The 19,209-nt window shown below is 42.2% G+C and overlaps 1 protein-coding gene across 5 annotated transcripts in view; it reads left to right on the top strand.

The window, feature by feature from the left end:
* The window catches only part of tle2a (TLE family member 2, transcriptional corepressor a), a 127,791-nt gene that overhangs the window by 34,222 nt on the left and 74,360 nt on the right, over positions 1–19,209 (top strand). For all 5 annotated transcript variants that reach the window (XM_039766869.1, XM_039766867.1, XM_039766868.1 and 2 more), the window contains 2 exons: positions 13,253–13,316; positions 13,439–13,483. In XM_039766869.1, the coding sequence (XP_039622803.1) occupies positions 13,253–13,316; positions 13,439–13,483 (109 nt within the window). The remainder of the gene's footprint in view (positions 1–13,252; positions 13,317–13,438; positions 13,484–19,209) is intronic.

Genomic DNA, 19,209 nt, shown 5'->3' with positions numbered 1-19,209 from the left:
TTTATGGGAATTTTGGACCATTCTTCCAGGAGAGCATTTGTGAGGTCAGGTACTGATGTTGGATGAGAAGGTCTGGCTCGCTCTCAGTCTCTGCTCAAATTCATCCCAAAGGTGTTCTGTCAGGTTGAGGTCAGGGCTCTGTACAGGCCAGTCAAGTTCCTCCACACCAAACTCGCTCATCCATTTCTTCATAGAAATTGCTTTGTGCACTGGTGAGCAGTCATGTCGCCATCCCCTAACTGTTCCCACAAAGTTGGGAGCATGAAATTACCCAAAATGGCTTTGTATGCTGAAGCATTAAGACTTCCTTTCACTGGAACTAAGGAGCCAAGCCCGACCCCTGAAAAACAATCCCACACTATAATCCCCCCTCCACTATACACTTTACACTTGGCACAATGCAGTCAGACAAGTACTGTTTTCTTGGCCAGACTCCTCTGTCAGATTGTGTGATTCGTCACTCCAGAGGACACGTCCCCACTGCTCTAGAGTCTAATGGCGGTGGGCTTTACACCACTGCATCCAAAGCTTTGCCTTGCACTTGGTAATGTCAGGCTTGGATGCAGCTGCTCAGCCATGGAAGGCCATTCCATGAAGCTCTCTCTACGCTGCACTGTTCTTGAGCTTTTGGAGGTCTGTAGCTATTGGCTCTACAGGAAGTTGGCTGTTCCCACTCTGTGATTTTACGTGGCCTACCACTTCATGGCTGAGTTGCTGCTGTTCCCAATTGCTTCCACTTTGTTATAATACCACTAACCGTTGTCCGTGGAATATTTAGTAGCGTGGAAATTTCACGATGGACTTCTTGCACAGGTGACATCCTATCATGGTACCACACTTGAATTCACTGAGCTCCTGAGAGCGACCCATTCTTTCACAAATGTTTGTAGGGGCCATCTGCATGCCAAGGTGCTTTAGTTTCTATACCTGTGTCCATGGAAGTAATTAGAACACCTGAATTCAGTGATTTTTGGTGGGGGGGTCCCAATACGTTAGGCAATGTATATAGATTATGAGGGCTGAACTGCCTTTTTAGTGCAAACCAACAACAAGAATTTTTTGGAAAGGGTGGTCTCTGTGTAGTACCAAGCCAACTTTTAGAATGAATGTGATCCGGCACAGGATTAATCTCGGTGAAATACTGTGCATTATGGGTAAAATTGTTTGATGCAATGGGATCCTGGCAAGCCAAAGGAAGTGGCTTTGTAATGACTTGAAGAGGTTCTCCATGGTGTAGGTGAGGCTAGGCAGCTGAGAAGAACTGGTTGTTCTGGCATAGGTAGGCTTTCCTCAGACTCTGGTTGAAAGAATGAAGAACATTTTTCTATAGGATGCCAGATTTCTCACAGTTCAGTGAACAAACGTTCTGAAAGTCTACCACTTCTGCTACTCAGGCAGATTTAATGCAAGGAAGTTGTCACCATCTCATTCTGCAGACTGTTACGACGACCTGTCCGTTCACCTTAAGCCCCCGCCATTCCTACTCTTTCTTGCCTATTTTTCTAGCTGTCCTTTACCTTTCCATTTCCATTTATTTGCTTGGCAGACTTTTATCCAAAGTGACTTACAACAGAAGTAAAGATAGTCAAGTAACATTAGGCAAGGGCCCATTTGTTCAGCAAGTGTAGTAGGACAGCTAACAAAAGTCATCATCACTATGCTTTCATTTGGTCCCAGCGTCCACTCTGTGGTCCCTGCTCTCTGATGCCACCTACCCTTCAGGTCTATTCACTCTTTGTTCATTTGGTGTATTTTTTTTTTCAATTAGTTAGATTGTGGGTTTGCTTCCCAGGTCCTCCCTGTATCGAGAGTGCTTTGAGTACTGAGAAAAGCATTGTATAAACGTAAAGAATTATTATTTTTATATCAACATGCCAGTCTAGTGCAGACCAACACACTTTACTGAGATCTTTTAGAAAGGGTGGTCTCTGTGTGGTACCAAGCCAACTTTAGAGCAGTTCACATTTGATATGAATGTGATCTGGCACAGAACCAATTGAACTACCGTATATACTCGCGTATAAGTCGGGTCTTGAAACCCGAAAAATCGATCATACAGTCAGACCCCGACTTATACGCCCATTCCAAAATGCGGCACTTATTTTTATTTTTTTTTTTTCTAACATCATCTTGCCTCCTCCAATCTCACACCAGTTTCTCAGACCTATCGAATTTTGTTGCAGCAGCACAGTTACCAATTTCTTTTGCCACTTCAATGACTTTTAATTTAAAACCTGTTTCATATTTTCTTCTGATCGAATGCTCCATCGTAGATAAGGGATGCTCTTACGATAAAGGTGTGTGAGGGTGTAAGACACACAAAACCGTGCAAACGTCACTTCGGAATAGTTCAGGTATTACCGTGTGGTCACATAGGCACAATACATTGCAAAAAAAGGCTGTGTGCTCTGTGGTTACTCTCTCAGGTGGGCGTTAGCATATCATAATCTCTTGGACCAGCCAACATTATAAGATATCAGAAATTATACCATAAAATCAAACCCCGACTTATCTGCAGGAGAACTTAAATGTGAGTATATATGGTATGTGAAATACTGTCATTATGGGTAAAATTTTTTTGTTCTATGGTAGATATGCTAAGCGTCTGCTGCTGGTAATTAGGGAATCTCATTCACAGTATAACGAGTTAAGAGTTAAAATGGAGCATTAAAATAACAAAGGTAAAATAATTCTGCACATAGGTCATAGGTACAAAGCCTGATTCAGACTTGGGGACTCTTTTGTGCACGGGTCGTCATCTATACTAATAAAAGGCAAAGCCCTGACTCACTGACTGACTGATGGACTCACTCGCTCACTCATCACTAATTCTCCAACTTCCCGTGTAGGTAGAAGGCTGAAATTTGGCAGGCTCATTCCTTACAGCCTACTTACAAAAGTTGGGCAGGTTTCATTGAGAAATTCTATGCGTAATGGTCATAACTGGAACATATTTTCGTCCATATACTGTAGTGTAATAGACTGCAGCTCAATAGCCGTGGGAGACGGAGTTTCGTATTAAAGCATTTAACCAATCACATTTCAGCCATCATTTGGTGCCAGGCAGAGAGGCTTTCTCAATCCGTTGTGCAGGCACTCTAACACACAATAAATGTCGACTAACCTGTTGCTTCAACCAATCAGATTTTGAGTTGGTGTCAGTAGGGCCCCTTTAGCAGGCGTATGGCAACGTCCCCGTATTCAGACCCATTGATTGGGTAGAAGCCGATATGAGGAACTCTACGAGGCCATTGAACGCACTGCAAATGCTCCGAGCGAAAGATCGTCGCGCGCACTACGGCTAACTCCATGGCAGGATTCTGGACAATATTTGCCAGACACAGACCAGATTTCAAGACCATGAAAACCTGATGTTTGTCACGCTCCTCGAGCCCCAGAAGTTTTGGGAATACGAGAAAAATTTCACGCATGCAGCCTTCTCCAGTTTAACACAAGAGCCACGGAGCGCTTTTTGATCTGTCTCGGCTAAAAACAGAACTGACTGTAATGTATGCCATGGATGATTTTGTAGGAAAATCTCCCACTGATCTCCTTGACTTCCTTCATCAGAAAAATCTGAATGAGAGCATGGGGCAGCTGTTCACATTGGTATAGTTGGTGGTGAGCATTCCCGTGTACACTGCGTCTGTCGAGCGGACATTGTCAGCCCTAAAGCGAATTCAAACTTATGCCAGAAATACCATAGGGCGGGTTCACCTTTCAGCAATAGCTTCTAATGCGATAGAAAGGGAACGTTTTAATGGAACTGAAGCGCACAGATAATCCGTACGACAGAGTAATTGAACTGTTTTTGAGGAAAGAGAGGACGATGGATTTTGTTTACAAATAATCCGAATTTGGTGAGTAAAATGTTGCGATTTTCCTAAATAATATTGCAAGTTTATGAGTTATTATTGATTTTTTTTATGTGCGGCTGTGGCTTCAGTAGAAAGGAATTTGTTCACCCTGGTTGGTCTATTTAAAGGCATCTATTGTGGCTACAGGAGCTATCTTCTATATATTCAAATAAACGAACCACATGCCGTGGCACAACACGAGAGGCTTTGCCTCTAGCGCTGACGTTCGAGGTTCGATTCCCGAGAGGGGGTGCAGTGTGTGTGTACGCCTGATGAGCCCAGAATTAGGGCGAAACACGTGCCGCGTATTGTTTGCATTATTTGACAGGAAAACTATTTCAATATATTCAACATATATAAATCGGCACTTCCCAGTTCATTTTACCCTCGCACCCCCTTGGTTTGAGAAGAAGTATGAAAAAATATGAGGTTAACGCAGAAAAACAGATCACCAATTGAAGCTTTATGAATAATGGATACTTTATTCGCCATCAATAATTGTTTTGGTAAAGCCTTACTCCGTGTAATCCTCCTTCCATTTTATAATTTTTCCGCCACTAGCCATGATTAAATGAACGGTAAAGTAAGAGCGAAGCAAGGGTCACTTATTGAGGCAGGCAGGTGACAGCTCAATAGCTCGCAGGCTCGATGTGGTGCATGTCAAGTCGCTCTACAATGCACGATCAGATTCGAAAAAATATATCTTTTCAAGTTATATTTGGATATACTGTAAGTAGGTTCTATTTAGTCAACAGAAATATCTTTGGTAGGAATGGAAGTTGAATTTAGTCTTTAAATTTCTATGGTGAAGAAAAATTTATGCAATGATGACTAAATTTAACTTCCATTCCTACCAAACATATTTCTGTTGACTGAATAAAAATTCCTTCTATTTAAAATTTAAATAGAACTTGAACAGATACGATAGTTCATAATATCCACGCAGGTTTGCACGTAAGAGCAGGAGTCATCCGTTTTAACAAACAGCGTATTGTACTGATACGAAATAGCCTGCCCATTTAATTATTTAGGAATGGATAGATAAATTAAGATTTTGTACAAATGTTTTTCATTTTTCTTCCTCGATGGATTCTGGCACCCCTAGCAACTGCTGCTCGCACCCCAAAGGATGGAGATAGATATATGTTTTTTAACATTATTAGAGCCCTCTAGACCTGAAATAACACCCTTTAGTCACCATTACACTTGTATTACCCAATATATTAGACAAAATAAGAGAACATGACATATTAGATGTTACAAATATCATATTACTAGGCGCACTCGCTTTTTAAGGCGACCGACTCTTATCCTCAATTTTTGTGCACTCCATGTGTACATCAGGCATGTAAGTGTAGGGAATGAGAACATCAAAGTGCCAATTCATAACATCTCCCGAAAACCTAAGGTTTTTTTATCCCCTCAAGTGCCTGTCCAAAGTAGTACAATGTCAGCCCGAATCTGTACCGCGAAAGACAGAGTTTCATGCACTAAATAAGCTATAGATGAGAATAAGCAAGCACCATCTCCCCTGATATTTACTACGCGGTGAGGCATTTGTACTCCATCAACATTATTTCCAGAGACATAATTTTGTCTATTTTTCCAGCGTATTGCGCACAAAAGCAAGGGAACGGTGAGAGCGCCAGAACTCTGCTCACATTGCGCTTCGTACCTCAAGCCGCAAGTAGTAAGTCTGTAATAAGCGGAATACCGCTACGCTTTGCACTCGCGGGATGGAAGGACAATCCCAAACGCTTTTATATAGTAGGTTATTGTACTGTACGTTTAATTGCACACAAACACACACAGTTCTTACACACAACCACTAACCTATGAAGTCACAACCTCAGTAGGAGAGTCTTCAGAGGTGGTGCAGTATCTTCAGCAGGTGCGTTGTTGTCGTCTTCCGCTGAAGGAGTACTAGGAGTAGGCATATGCGTGAGGAGGCTTGACAAAGGCACCTTGGCTGTCATTGGGTATCAGGATGAAATCCTTGGACACATTGTCAGACCCTATGCTGGTACAGTGGCTCCTGGTGAACGACAATTCCTGGCCTCATGTGGTGGGAGTTCCTGGAGGATGAAGGAATTGATACCATTGACTGGCCACCACACTTTCCTGACCTAAATCCAATAGAACACCTCTGGGACATTATGTTTTGGTCCATCCAATGCCTCCAGGTTGCACCTCAGACTGTCCAGGAGCTCAGTGATGCCCTGGTCCAGATCTGGGAGGAGATTCCCCACAACACCATCTGTCATCTAATTAGAAGCATGCACCGATGTTGTCAGGCATGTATACAAGAACACAGGGGCCATACAAAGTGCTGCGTACAATTTTGAGTTGCTGCAATTACATTTTGGCAAAATGGACTAGCCTGCCACATAACTTTTTCACTCTGATTTTTGGGGCGTCTTTGAATTCAGGGCTCTGTAGGTTGATCATTTTCATTTCCATCAAACGATGTGGCATCCTTTCGTTCCTAACACATTACCCAGTCTATATCAGTATAGATATCCAGGAGGATTTTTTTTTCCCATTGAGATCTGATGTGTTTTCAAAGTGTTCCTTGAATTTTTTTTTTTTTTAAATAGGATTATAAGAATTTTTTTGTTCCCTCAACCCCAAACCCGCTTTCTTTGTTTTCGTCTAGCTGCATCAGAAAAAGTACCACGACGTCTGACACGCCTCCTTTTTACTGTTTTCTCACAGCTTTAATTGCTGCTGTCATAATGGGTTTGAGTCTATATCTATATCTACAGATATAGAGATACAGTGTGTATATAGATATAGAGAGAAAGATATATCTCATACATACCTACCTATCTACATCATATTTACATATGTATATATACACATACAAACATACACACAGGTATATATATGTGTATATGTATGTGTGTATAGCTTTGGTCACTGAGTGCAAGGGAAAAATAATAAAATGTAGTCTAGGTTATTAAACAGTAAAACATTAATGTTTTAAGAAGTAAAGCTACATTGAGCACTACTGGAGTGGTTGCGGGTAAACTACATTTTAAAGACGGTGTAACAGAACAGGTAAGTAACTAACAGCAGCTAAAATGTATATGGATCATCTCTCGGTAGTAGATCCCTTTTGAAAGGCGCTACACGACGGCTGTGGTATACAAATTAAATTTTCTATGTGAACGTCCAAATTTCTGCCTCTGGTAATCTGCCTTACCGGCATTTAAAGAAAATTAGTTTTTTGTCCTCTGCAGTGTTAAGAGAGAAAGGCTTTGGTTTGGGATAAAAGGAAAAAATGTAAAGAAAGGAAAGTTGCCTTTTTCTTTTATATAGTATAGAGAGATGTGTTCGCTGATGATATGAGCGCCTTTTGGGGACAGTCGCGGTGGGTCTTGTGTAGACTGGTGAGACGTCCCTGCCATTAATCGGCGGTGATGGCACTGTCAGTCCTCCACTCGTGTGCGTGTCTTCATAATCCGAGGTGAGGACCTCATAATCGTATACGTGCAAAAGAAAGTGCGAATCGCCTTAATATTAGTTTGCCGCGGTGTAGAAAAGGGATCCCGTGTTACGTGATCAAAAGACTCGGCGCTCTTTGGAGGAATATAAATATAAATATATAAATAAATATAAATATAGTATAATAGCAAAATACCCGCGCCTACGCATGCGGAGAAGTAGTGTGTTAAAGAAGTAATGAAAAGGAAACATTTTAATAATAATGTAACATGTTTGACATTGTCATGAGTGTTGCTGTCATATATATGCCTGCCTGAATAAGTCACCCTCGCTTCGCTCTTACTTTTTTACTGTTCATTTAATCATGGCTAGTGGCGGAAAAATTATAAAATGGAAGGTGGATTACACTGAATATGGCATTACCAAAACAATTATTGATGGCGAATTGATTATTCATAAAGCTTCAATTGGTGATCTGTATTTCTGTGTTAACCTCATATTTTTTTCATACTTCTTCTCAAACCAAGGGAGTGCGAGGGTAAAATGAATCGAGAAGAAAAGGAAACATTTTAAAAATAACGTAACACGATTGTCAATGTAACCTTTTGTAAGTAGTGCCTGGAGGATTCAGTGTGGAGAAACTCTAGAGACAGCGTGTGTATTAACTTGTGGATTTTTCTGGGAGTATTTGGTGGCAGTGTGACGAAGTTGCTTCGATAGACGTCGTTAGCCGCGGAGCTCAGCTCAGAGCGAAATGAGATGAATGGGAGGGGAGATGATGACGTGACTCCCCCACCCGCCTTAACTGTCAATCCCCCACAAACGCAGTCTATCGGAATTTGCATAAGCACAGCCTTTGACCAGCATTTTGAACTAAGTTACAAAGTGATCAGAACTCTTGTTTATATCCTGCGTCCTCTCATTAAACTTGTATCCCGCATTAGCCGTGTGCATGTCAAACGCCAGCGGCAGCCTGTCTATGAACTTAATTTAAACTTTAGTTTTACACCGTGCTTTGTTTCTGAAGTAGCTGCAGGCATGAATATGCTTGTACAGTATATGTCACTCGCTCGCTTCTTATTGTTTCGCTGCCTTCTCAATTGTATAATGCATGTTTTCTTCAGCGCTTTTTTTTTTTTTTTTTTATTTACACTGTTTTCCTTTAGCGGGACATTCACTTTTTTCCACCGTGTGCTTTGTTTCCGCAGTAGCTGCACTTATTAATATGCTTGTATGTATCAGACGCTTCATATTTTTTTGCTGCCTTCTCAATTGTGTAATTCGGTTTTTGTTCAGCACTCTTTGGAACTGTTGCTTTTTGTCTGTGCACTGTGTCAGTTCACGTGAGCTGCTTGGTGTTTTTGCATCGAAGGTTCCCAGCTGTGCTGGTGCCATCTCGTGTGATGTCCACGGCTGTATTTAATGTTAGCTAAGACCCGGCACTTAAAAGTTTCTCTCGCAGTTTCGCTGAGTTTGTGCCAAACACCACCCTGACCATCTCATCTTCCTCTGCATAAGCACAGTCCTTCACCCGCGAATATTTAGCGGCAGTGTTTCTATTGGATTGCCGCTGACGGACGGCCTTATATGGGCAGGCACTAAATTACAAACGCCAGCGGCAGCCTGTCTATGAACTTAATTTAATATAAACTTACGGTTCACGCCGTGCTTTGTTTCCGCAGTAGCTGTACTTATGAATTATCTTGTATTTATGAGTACGCTTGTATACATCACTTGCTTCATAATCTTTTTCTGCCTTCTCAATTGTGAAATGGCGTTTTTTGTTCAGCGCTGTTTGGAGGTCTTCCTTGTTCTCTACATACTTACGTAGGAGGCGTGATGATGTGACACGAAACTCCACCCCCCACGGCCATCCAGCTCAACTCCACACTGGACGAGACTTTGTGCCAAGAGATTTTACCACGCCTGGGGATGGAAATAAAAGGCAAAGAGTAGATGATAAAGTAGAACGTCGTAAAGAATTCAAAAACGTTGGCACGATACACATGCAGAGCAGGTTAGAGATAATGAAAGTACTAAAATTCGAAAGTCTCATAAAAATGATAGTAAAGATCGCATCAGTGCAATCAAACGGAAATTATTACTCTGTGAATTAACGGAACAGCAAAAAGAGATTGAACATATTTTTCAGATTTAAACTTTAAGTCGGAGACTAGTATTGTCCTATTTGTGTTACCGTCAGGGAAAAGTGGTACAGTCCCAATGAAGAGGCGTATCCGTGAGAATTAAGATTTGTTGTTTGGTGAAAGTGAAATCCACATATGTGAGCAGCGCAGGATGGGGGTGTTGGCAAGCGAAGTGAGCAGGGGGCAAAGCCTCCTAGTTTATTATATTGTATTGATGAGATTTGAAGAACACAACATTCCATACATCATGTCAAACTTAACAAACCATAATTCACCCCCTGCAAAAAAAAATATTATTAACAAGTATAAACGGTTAAGATAGTAGACCTGTGATTTGAGATAAACTTCAGTTAAGGTGGCTGTCATGAAGTAAGGTCCATGGCAGTTCAAGTTTTTAGAGTAGAAGTGCTTTAAGGCTCGGGGTCAGGTGGCAGGGGTGCAGTAACGTGGCAGAGCGGCTCCAGGGTGTTGATGTGATGATCGGCACATAGATGTGCACGGTTTGGCTGATTTGCCTCATTAGCACTATGGGGTGCATAATTAACACCTACGCTTGCCAACATTTAAATAGAGAGTCGGTTCTGGAATAGTGACTGGCGATATTGGAAGAACGAGTAAGTGTAGTAAAGAGGAGGTGGCAGAGCGGTCGGGCCTCGCGAGGGAGCGAAATGGAGAATTTGATTAACCCTCCCATGGATCTAGGAAGTGCGGACGGAGTGTAAGGGGGAGATGGAGGGCTGGCTAGGTGTGACATGGCTGATGAGAATGAGGGCAGGCGTGACAGGGTTCAGGAGAAGGAGGCCGCAGCAGTTGGCATCGCTGCCATCTGAGAAGTCCCGCTTGGGTGAGATGGAGCGAGGAGCCTAACCTGATGCCTTGGAGCGTTTGATAATGGGATTTTAAAGTATGTATTGTTGTTTTTTAACTTTTTAATTGAGTTATTTATTAACTTTATTATCTGCACTGCACTTTATGGTTTGGATTTCAAGTTAATAAACATACACTTTGCTCTTAGGACAGTTGAACCTGGTGGTTCTCTCTGACTTGCCGCTGTGCCCAAATACAAACCATTAGAGGGTCAGGTGGACATTTTAGTGCTGGGTAAGAGCCCTGGACATTGACCCCTGTCAAAGGCTACTGGAGAGAAAGTATGGCTCATCATTTAGCAAATACGTCTACTGTCACAAAAAGGAAGCACATCAGGATAGGCCCTCTGCCATCTTCTGTTCACTCGCTTATTTGAAACGTGTCCTTTTTGTACCATCTGTAGGAGCGCACCATTTTCAAGTAGTTTGGTGATGGGCGTTTTGCTCAAAGAGCTCTGTTTAGTAAATAAGCCATGATGTACTTGTGCACTGCTGCATTTCACAACTCTTGTTGACCCTCCATGCTATTATTTTTTGATCGGTGGAAAAAATGCTTCTGCCCTAAGAAAGAGGTTCACGACATGCTTGCTGGGTGTTTTTTTATCGCTATCTTTGATTCCCTTGAATGTTTACAGTGTGAAGTGAACTAACTGCAAGCTGAAGTAAAGTAATGAATCCTCCCGAAATTCAGAACAAAGCAAACTGACTAGAAGTACGAAAAGGGCTTTAAATGAAGGTGCACCCCGATTCCCTCATCCCTCCCTCCACATCACTTACAGTCAGCCTTCCATTATGTCACAATTCTCTCTTTTTAAAGACGACATTTTGGCGCCTCTGGGTAAGTTTAGGTGTCTTTTACAATAAAGGTTTGTTCAATCTGACTGTCGCAACATGTTGGTAAAATCTTTTTCTAGGATGGCACAGTGCTTAGTGTTGCTTCCTCATAGCTTCGGTTTATTGGTTTGGAATTCTGAACCCAGTCACCATCTCCATGGAGTTTGTACGTTCTCCCAATGTCTCTGCAAGTTTTTGTTTCTGAGGGCTCCAGTTTTTTCTCCTCCATTTTAAGGTCGATAGTAACTCTAAAATTTACCCTGCAATTGTATGTCTGAGTAGACACTGCAATCGACTGGCGGCCTGTCCACTTTTAGTTCCTGCCGCACACCCCAGTAGGTTCTGCAACCTTGAATTTCATTAAGTGAGCTAAAATGCCATACAGTGGGATGCAAAAGTTTGGGCAACCTTGTTAATAGTCATTATTTTCCTGTGTAAATCGTTGGTTGTTACGATAAAAAATGTCAGTTAAATATATCATATAGGAGACACACACAGGGATATTTGAGAAGTGAAATGAAGTTTATTGGATTTACAGAAAGTGTGCAATAATTGTTCAAACAAAATCAGGCAGGTGCATAAATTTGGGCACCGTTGTCATTTTATTGATTCCAAAACTTTTAGAACTAATTATTGGAACTCAAATTGGCTTGGTAAGCTCAGTGACCCCTGACCTACATACACAGGTGAATCCTATAATGAGAGAGTATTTAAGGGGGTCAGTTGTAAGTTTCCCTCCTCCTTTAATTTTCTCTGAAGAGTAGCAACATGGGGGTCACAAAACAACTCTCAAATGACCTGAAGACAAAGATTGTTCACCATCATGGTTTAGGGAAGGATACAGAAAGCTGTCCCAGAGATTTAAGCTGTCTGTTTCCACAGTTAGGAACATATTGAGGAAATGGAAGACCACAGGCTCAGTTCAAGTTAAGGCTCGAAGTGGCAGACCAAGAAAGATTTCGGATAGACAGAAGCGACGAATGGTGAGAACAGTCAACCCACAGACCAGCACCAAAGACCTACAACATCATCTTGCAGCAGATGGAGTCACTGTGCATCGTTCAACCATTCGGCGCACTTTAAACAAGGAGATGCTGTATGCGAGAGTGATGCAGAGGAAGCACAAACGGAGCGCTTGAGGTCTGCTCAAGCACATTTGGACAAGCCAGCTTCATTTTGGAATAAGGTGCTGTGGACTGATGAAACTAAAATTGAGTTATTTGGGCATAACAAGGGGCGTTATGCATGGAGGAAAAAGAACACAGCATTCCAAGAAAAACACCTGCTACCTACAGTAAAATATGGTGGTGGTTCCATCATGCTGTGGGGCTGTGTGGCCAGTGCAGGGACTGGGAATCTTGTCAAAGTTGAGGGACGCATGGATTCCACTCAGTATCAGCAGATTCTGGAGACCAATGTCCAGGAATCAGTGACAAAGCTGAAGCTGCCGGGCTGGATCTTTCAACAAGACAACGACCCGAAACACTGCTCAAAATCCACTAAGGCATTCATGCAGAGGAACAAGTACAACGTTCTGGAATGGCCATCTCAGTCCCCAGACCTGAATATAATTGAAAATCTGTGGTGTGAGTTAAAGAGAGCTGTCCATGCTCGGAAGCCATCAAACCTGAATGAACTAGAGATGTTTTGTAAAGAGGAATGGTCCAAAATACCTTCAACCACAATCCAGACTCTCATTGGAACCTACAGGAAGCGTTTAGAGGCTGTAATTTCTGCAAAAGGCGGATCTACTAAATATTGATTTCATTTCTTTTTTGTGGTGCCCAAATTTATGCACCTGCCTGATTTTGTATGAACAATTATTGCACACTTTCTGTAAATCCAATAAACTTCATTTCACTTCTCAAATATCACTGTGTGTGTCTCCTATATGATATATTTAACTGACATTTTTTATCGTAACAACCAACGATTTATACAGGAATATAATGACTATTAACAAGGTTGCCCAAACTTTTGCATCCCACTGTATGTCCAAATTTTTGGATCTTTTGTTTAGCAGTTGTGGTGCACCTCGATGGTGAGCTTTGGCTTGGGAGTGAGGTGTCTCTTGATTATTTCCCCTTTTCTGTCTCCTCAGCTTGAAGCTGGAGTGTGAGAAGCTGGCCACAGAGAAGACGGAGATCCAGAGACACTATGTTATGGTGAGTTTCTCCATCGACCTCCTTGAAATACTCCCGTCACCCTTAGATGTGTGCTGAAGCCCCCCCAGTCCGCTTGTTTGCTGTAAGGTATTGATGCTTTATCTTTCTTTGTGTCTTTTTAGTATTATGAGATGTCCTACGGCCTCAACATTGAAATGCACAAGCAGGTAAGGCCCTGAGCGCCTCTGGGGTGAACTGTTAAACTTCTAAATGTACAGTATTTTACAACGATCACATGGTGGGGTCTCTTCTTACTTGTTGACTTCTTGAGCAGGTTGCAGTAGGATAAACTGCTCTTTACTTCATAATCTGTGTAAACCATTAACGTTCAGTTTGGGGTCTCTCCATTTCAGTGGCCGCCACTTCCATTTCTCTTCTCACTTTGCCTACTATTTGAACTCTTAAGTGGTCTTAAGTAGTGCAAGTCTACCACTAGTTTCACATTTTTTTAGAAGCATTTTTTTGTTTTAGAGGGGAAATATCCACAGTGAGTCTGCTGTGCAAATTCAGCATAAGGCAAAAATCTCAAGACTTTGGAGTTTCTTCCATTTTAACATTAAGTTGTGGGAACTGGGAACAAACTTCAGACATTTTAAGTGTCGGGGTGAGATATTGGGTAAACCAAATGAGCTTGATGGGCTTCATGAGATCCTCATGTTAAACTTTTCTTGTTGTTGTTCAGTAGTAAGGATTTTGATGTTAGATAAATCCGTTATTTGTGATATCCACCTGATGGGCTCACACCGTAGGCTACATGGACAGTCTCTTCTGGATTCTGAGTCAGCCAGCTGCTGCACTTCCTGCGCCAATATCCAAATGGACTAGCTATGGTGTTTTACACCCGATCGCTTCAAGACGCGCCCAGACTTACGGTGAATGATATAAGTGCATTATTCAAACGATGTTTCAAACATCAGGAGCTAAAAAGGAGAAGGGCCTCCAACTATAGGGTTCAAGGTACAGCCACAATTGGCAAATTCCAGACGTTTTAAAGTTTAACGTATTAAATTTTACTTGGGTCTCCTGTGAACTTCCATCCATCCATCCATTATCCAACCCTCTATATCCTAACTACACGGGGGTCTGCTGGAGCCAATCCCAGCCAACACGGGGCACAAGGCAGGAAACAAACCCCAGGCAGGACGCCAGCCCAGCACAGGGCACACAGCCACACACCAAGCACACACTAGGGACAATTTAGAATCTCCAATGCACCTGCATGTATTTGGACTGTGGGAGGAAACCGGAGCACCCGGAGGAAACCCACGCAGACACGGGGAGAACATGCAAACTCCACGTAGGGAGGACCTGAGAAGTGAACCCGGGTCTCCTAACTGTGAGGCAGCAGCGCTACCCACTGTGCCACCTTGCCACCCTCCTGTGAACTTGCATAAGACAAATGAGATTTACATTAGGCTTCTTCAAAAAGAAATAAATAAATAAATAAATTTCAATTATTAGTCATTAAACTTTTATTCAGGGACAGGTGAATATGTATATAATCTTAATACTGCAACAGTGCTGGACAAATTTATATTAGCCAGGGATGAGTGTCGAAAAGAATGAGCTGGCGTTACATCATCAATAGCAGGAGCACCTGTGAAAATCACAGCTCTGTACAGTTACACGCACTTTTTCCAACTAGTGTGGCAAAAGGCTAGCAGTCCTGTAAAGGATAGGGAGCCACCTCAAAGTGCAGAGAATCCATTGATTGCAGTGCTTGGGGCCAATGCTACAATAAATAATAACATGAGTCTGCTGGACATCTTACATTGTAAAAAAAGAGACGGTCTCTGTCTCAGCCAACAAAATGGTGAAAGCTAAACAGCTGCTTCATTGTAAGGATCTCAATTTGTTTCCTCAGCAGGAGGATCTCCTCTCTGAGAGACCTGTTTTATCAAGTGCTAGGTCAACAACTGCTGATCTGGAGCCAAAGGTGTAGTCGTAGTCCTCAAGGATTTTATTATCCTCTGCATCAGCCGGAGTGTTATCCAACGTCGGTCACTTTCTTCTCTCCTAAACCCCTCATCATTTGAAAGGGGAACGGAGAAATTGTTCCACTTAGACGCACAGGGACCACTCTCTTCTTCAACAGTCACCACCCTGGCTTGCGAAAAATCCTCAATTTTAAAATGCCAACTACATACTCGGGTATGGGGACTAACCATAAAGCTCGCTCTCTCTCTTTCTGTTTAGTGCGAATCCATTCAGATTGGGTTTCCTTATCAGAAGGAAATGAAAGAAACTAAGAACCTTGTTGTATTTACTGGAAGCCAAACATAAAGGTTCACAACAATGCTCGTCTGTAGAGCTATCTGTACGCTGAAACGTAAACTTGTTTTTCTTGGACATTCTTGCCACTAAACAAACTCCGGTGTGGACAGCAGAGGTGACTGAGCTGGCTTAGATTTCACTGTAAGTACGTCAGCACTACTGTGTGCATAAGAGCCTATTGTGATAAAGCGTGAGGACAGTGGTGGACATTAAGGATAGGATGAAATTAACCTGAAAGAAGAGGAGTATGGAACCCTTAATTGTAAGTCTTTAGTCAAGTCAAGTGGCTTTGTCATACCATGAGCCATACACCATATTGCAGCATACAGTGGAATGAAATAACAGGACTGCAGGGCAAAATATACATAAACACAGGACAAGTGCAAGATGGGTAAAGGCCTGTAATATACTATAAATCGATAAATTAAATAAGAGGTAAGTGAATAAATAGTACGTTTTGATAGAGTAATCAATAATAGCAGTAAAATTAATAAAGTAGTGACAAGTGCAACAAATGTACTGCATATAAATTTGCTACAGAGTCCAGATAGCCAAGGGTTAAAAGCTGTGGTTGTACCTTGCAGAACTGGTTTGGATGCTACGGTACCCTCTGCCAGATGGAAGTGACACAGAGACCGTGAGCGGGGTCCGTCATAACGTTGTTAGCTTTGTGGATACACCACTTTGTAAAGGAGGGCAGAGAGGTCCCAGTGATCTTTTCTGTAGTGTGCCCCATCTGTTGTAGGACTTCATAGTTGGAGGCACCGCAGTTCCCAAACCAGACAGTGATGCGGCTGATCAGAACGCTCTCTATGATGCCCCTGCAGAGTGAGGAGAATGGGGTGGGGGGAGTAGTTTTGCCTTCTTCAGCCACCAAAGGAAGTGGAGATGCTGCTGCGCCTCCTTGGCTATAGAGGTGGTGTCGGCTGCCAGGTGCACACCAAGGAATGGTGATGTTGATCAGATCTATCGGAGCCCTCAGTGTGCAGTGGGGTGTGGACAGCACGGGCCTTCGTGAAGTCGACAATCCTCTCTTTAGTTTGGCCCATGCACTTGCACCAGTCTGCCAATCTGTGTCCTGACTCCGCCTCTTTACTGATGAGACCCTCCACCATTGTGTCATCAGCCATCTTAAGGGTGGTGTTGGAGCTTTACACCACCATACAAACATGAGAAGTGGGCTGAGTTCAAATCCCTCGGGGGCACCAGCACAGCAAGTGATGGAACTGGAGATGGTGTCTATGATGTGGACTGTCTGGGGTGGTCTCTCTGTCAGGACGTTCAGGATCCAGTGACGTTAGGGGGAGGTGGTGTGGCCTAGCAGACCCAACTTCCCTTCTGAGGGATGATAGTCTGGGCTGGGTGCTCCCATTCTTAGTTAATTTTCAGAAACATTGTGAATGTAAGCGGTTAGAGTATCTGGTATGGAAACCCCTATGCAAGTTCTGATGATTTCATCAGCGTCACAACAAAAGGGCCACATACAGAAGCTGAAAATCCCCATTTGTCTGCTTTCACTCGAATCAAGGTTACACTGCCTTTGTCCATTGTTTGCATGAAGATAAGCAAATTTTTATGCGCTTTATGCAGCATTCATTCAAACGAATAGCATAGAAATGTGAGGAGACCATTACGTTAATTTTATTACTTTTTTTTATAACAGATTTGTCCCCTTATTGTGCTACATTTTAAGAAGAAATTAACTAACTAATTAAGTGAATGCTTCATTTCTTGTGTTCTAAAAACCTTAAGGTCTGGGCATTGATGGTGGCGATAAAACAGAAGCACTTTTCTCTGTTTGTTTTAAGAGGGCCAGCCATGAGCGACAGCTCAACACCCCATCTTCTCGTGTAACAACCTTTCTTCCCTACAGACCAAATCACAGTAACCTTTTCATGCCACGTGGTTGGTTTTGTTTTGATTTATTTCAGTATTTCCTGGAGAATTTGCCCCAGCAAATAGAAAATGTACCGTTACCACAATAAAAATAGTTGCAGGAATATGCGATTTAAAATTATTTCCAGATCCCTTGTGTTGTCACAAACATGTGTCGTAAACACTGAAAGCCCAGATCGATACTTGACATGTGTCTTGGCTTGAAAAATGAACGTGTTTGGTGAGCTTTTAAGCTTTTCTTCCATGCCCCATAGCCTGCATTGTAAAACGCCAGAGTGGGCGATTTTTTTAAAAAATTCATAAAAAGTGATTTCATGTGGCATATGTTTATATACAGCATGTTTATGAAGAAATGGCTGCATTCACGGTTTTTGATTACTGCTTATTAGCAATTAGATTCCTAAATTAAAAAGGAATCAGCAGTTCTTCATCTAACTTGTTTCCATTTATCCCGAGTGTATTCATCGTGAACTGCTTGTTTTAGTAAAATATTTAGAAGGCAATTGAAGAGAAAGAAGTGAAGGACTGGAAAGGAAAAAAATCTGACTTAAGGATGACCTTGCATTGCAGAGTTAAAAGGCCACCAGCTGTGGAATTAAATGTGATCTGTCACAGCCACTGTAGCTCTCCACGACCAACGTTGGTCACCACTGGTCTAGGATATAAGTTAGGGCTTCTCTTTGTAAATATTATCATTAGTGGTATGATGATGATTTTGATGATAATCTACTTTATAATTAAACACTCAGGGCTGTGTGTCTAGTCGCTCTGAGCAATCTGATTGGTCAGTTTGCCTTTGGTGATGTAACGAAAGAGGAAGTGTGAATGTGAGACGCACATAGAGGAGTAAAGGGAGATGAGTCGCCTTCAAAGTATAAAACGAGAGGAGAAAGGCGTCTCGCAAATAATGACGGAGTCGGAGACGCAGGCTTTACAGGAACATGCCAGTGAAGAGGCGTTCACACACACACAACACACACACATTAATACGGAGGAAAGTTGCTAAAAGTACACACTGGGCAAGCGATAGCAAACACTTTTTTTAATTCTGTTATCTGTCTGTGACAGGTACAATGTCTCATCCACCATAAATCATATAAGAAAGTGCATTTCCTCTCCAAAAATCCCTGTACCCTGGGGATAGGTTAAAGTCCCCATCCATTAGAAAGTAACTAAAGGGATGTAACATCAGGGAGGTCATCTGGCCATATAAACTTTTTTGCTTCAAAGCCCCCAAAATTTGGGTGCAACCTGGGTGAACCTAGATGATGGCTGTAAATTTTTAGGAATGTTGTTGACTTTAAATACAACTGTTCAAGTACACAACTTTACTTTGCTGGTTTGGAATTGACTTGAAAAGAAATTTTTAATTGTATGAATTTAATGGGCTCTTATATACTGTATGTACAGTACAGGCCAAAAGTTTGGACACACCTCCTCATTCAACGTGTTTTCTTTATTTTCATGACCATTTCCAGCACTCCATCACTCTCCTTCTTGGTCAAATAGCCCTTACACAGCCTGGAGGTGTGTTTGGGGTCATTGTCCTGTTGAAAAATAAATGATCGTCCAACTAACCTGACTTCTGCACAACACAACTGCTGGTCCCAACCCCATTGATAAAGCAAGAAATTCCACTAAATAACCCTGATAAGGCACACCTGTGAAGTGAAAACCATTTCAGGTGACTACCTGTTGAAGCTCATCGAGAGAATGCCAAGAG

The sequence above is a fragment of the Polypterus senegalus genome, chromosome 10 (genome assembly GCF_016835505.1).
Source record: "Polypterus senegalus isolate Bchr_013 chromosome 10, ASM1683550v1, whole genome shotgun sequence".
Classification (NCBI taxonomy): Eukaryota; Metazoa; Chordata; class Cladistia; order Polypteriformes; family Polypteridae; genus Polypterus; species Polypterus senegalus.
This window is presented reverse-complemented; position numbering and strand designations above follow the sequence as displayed.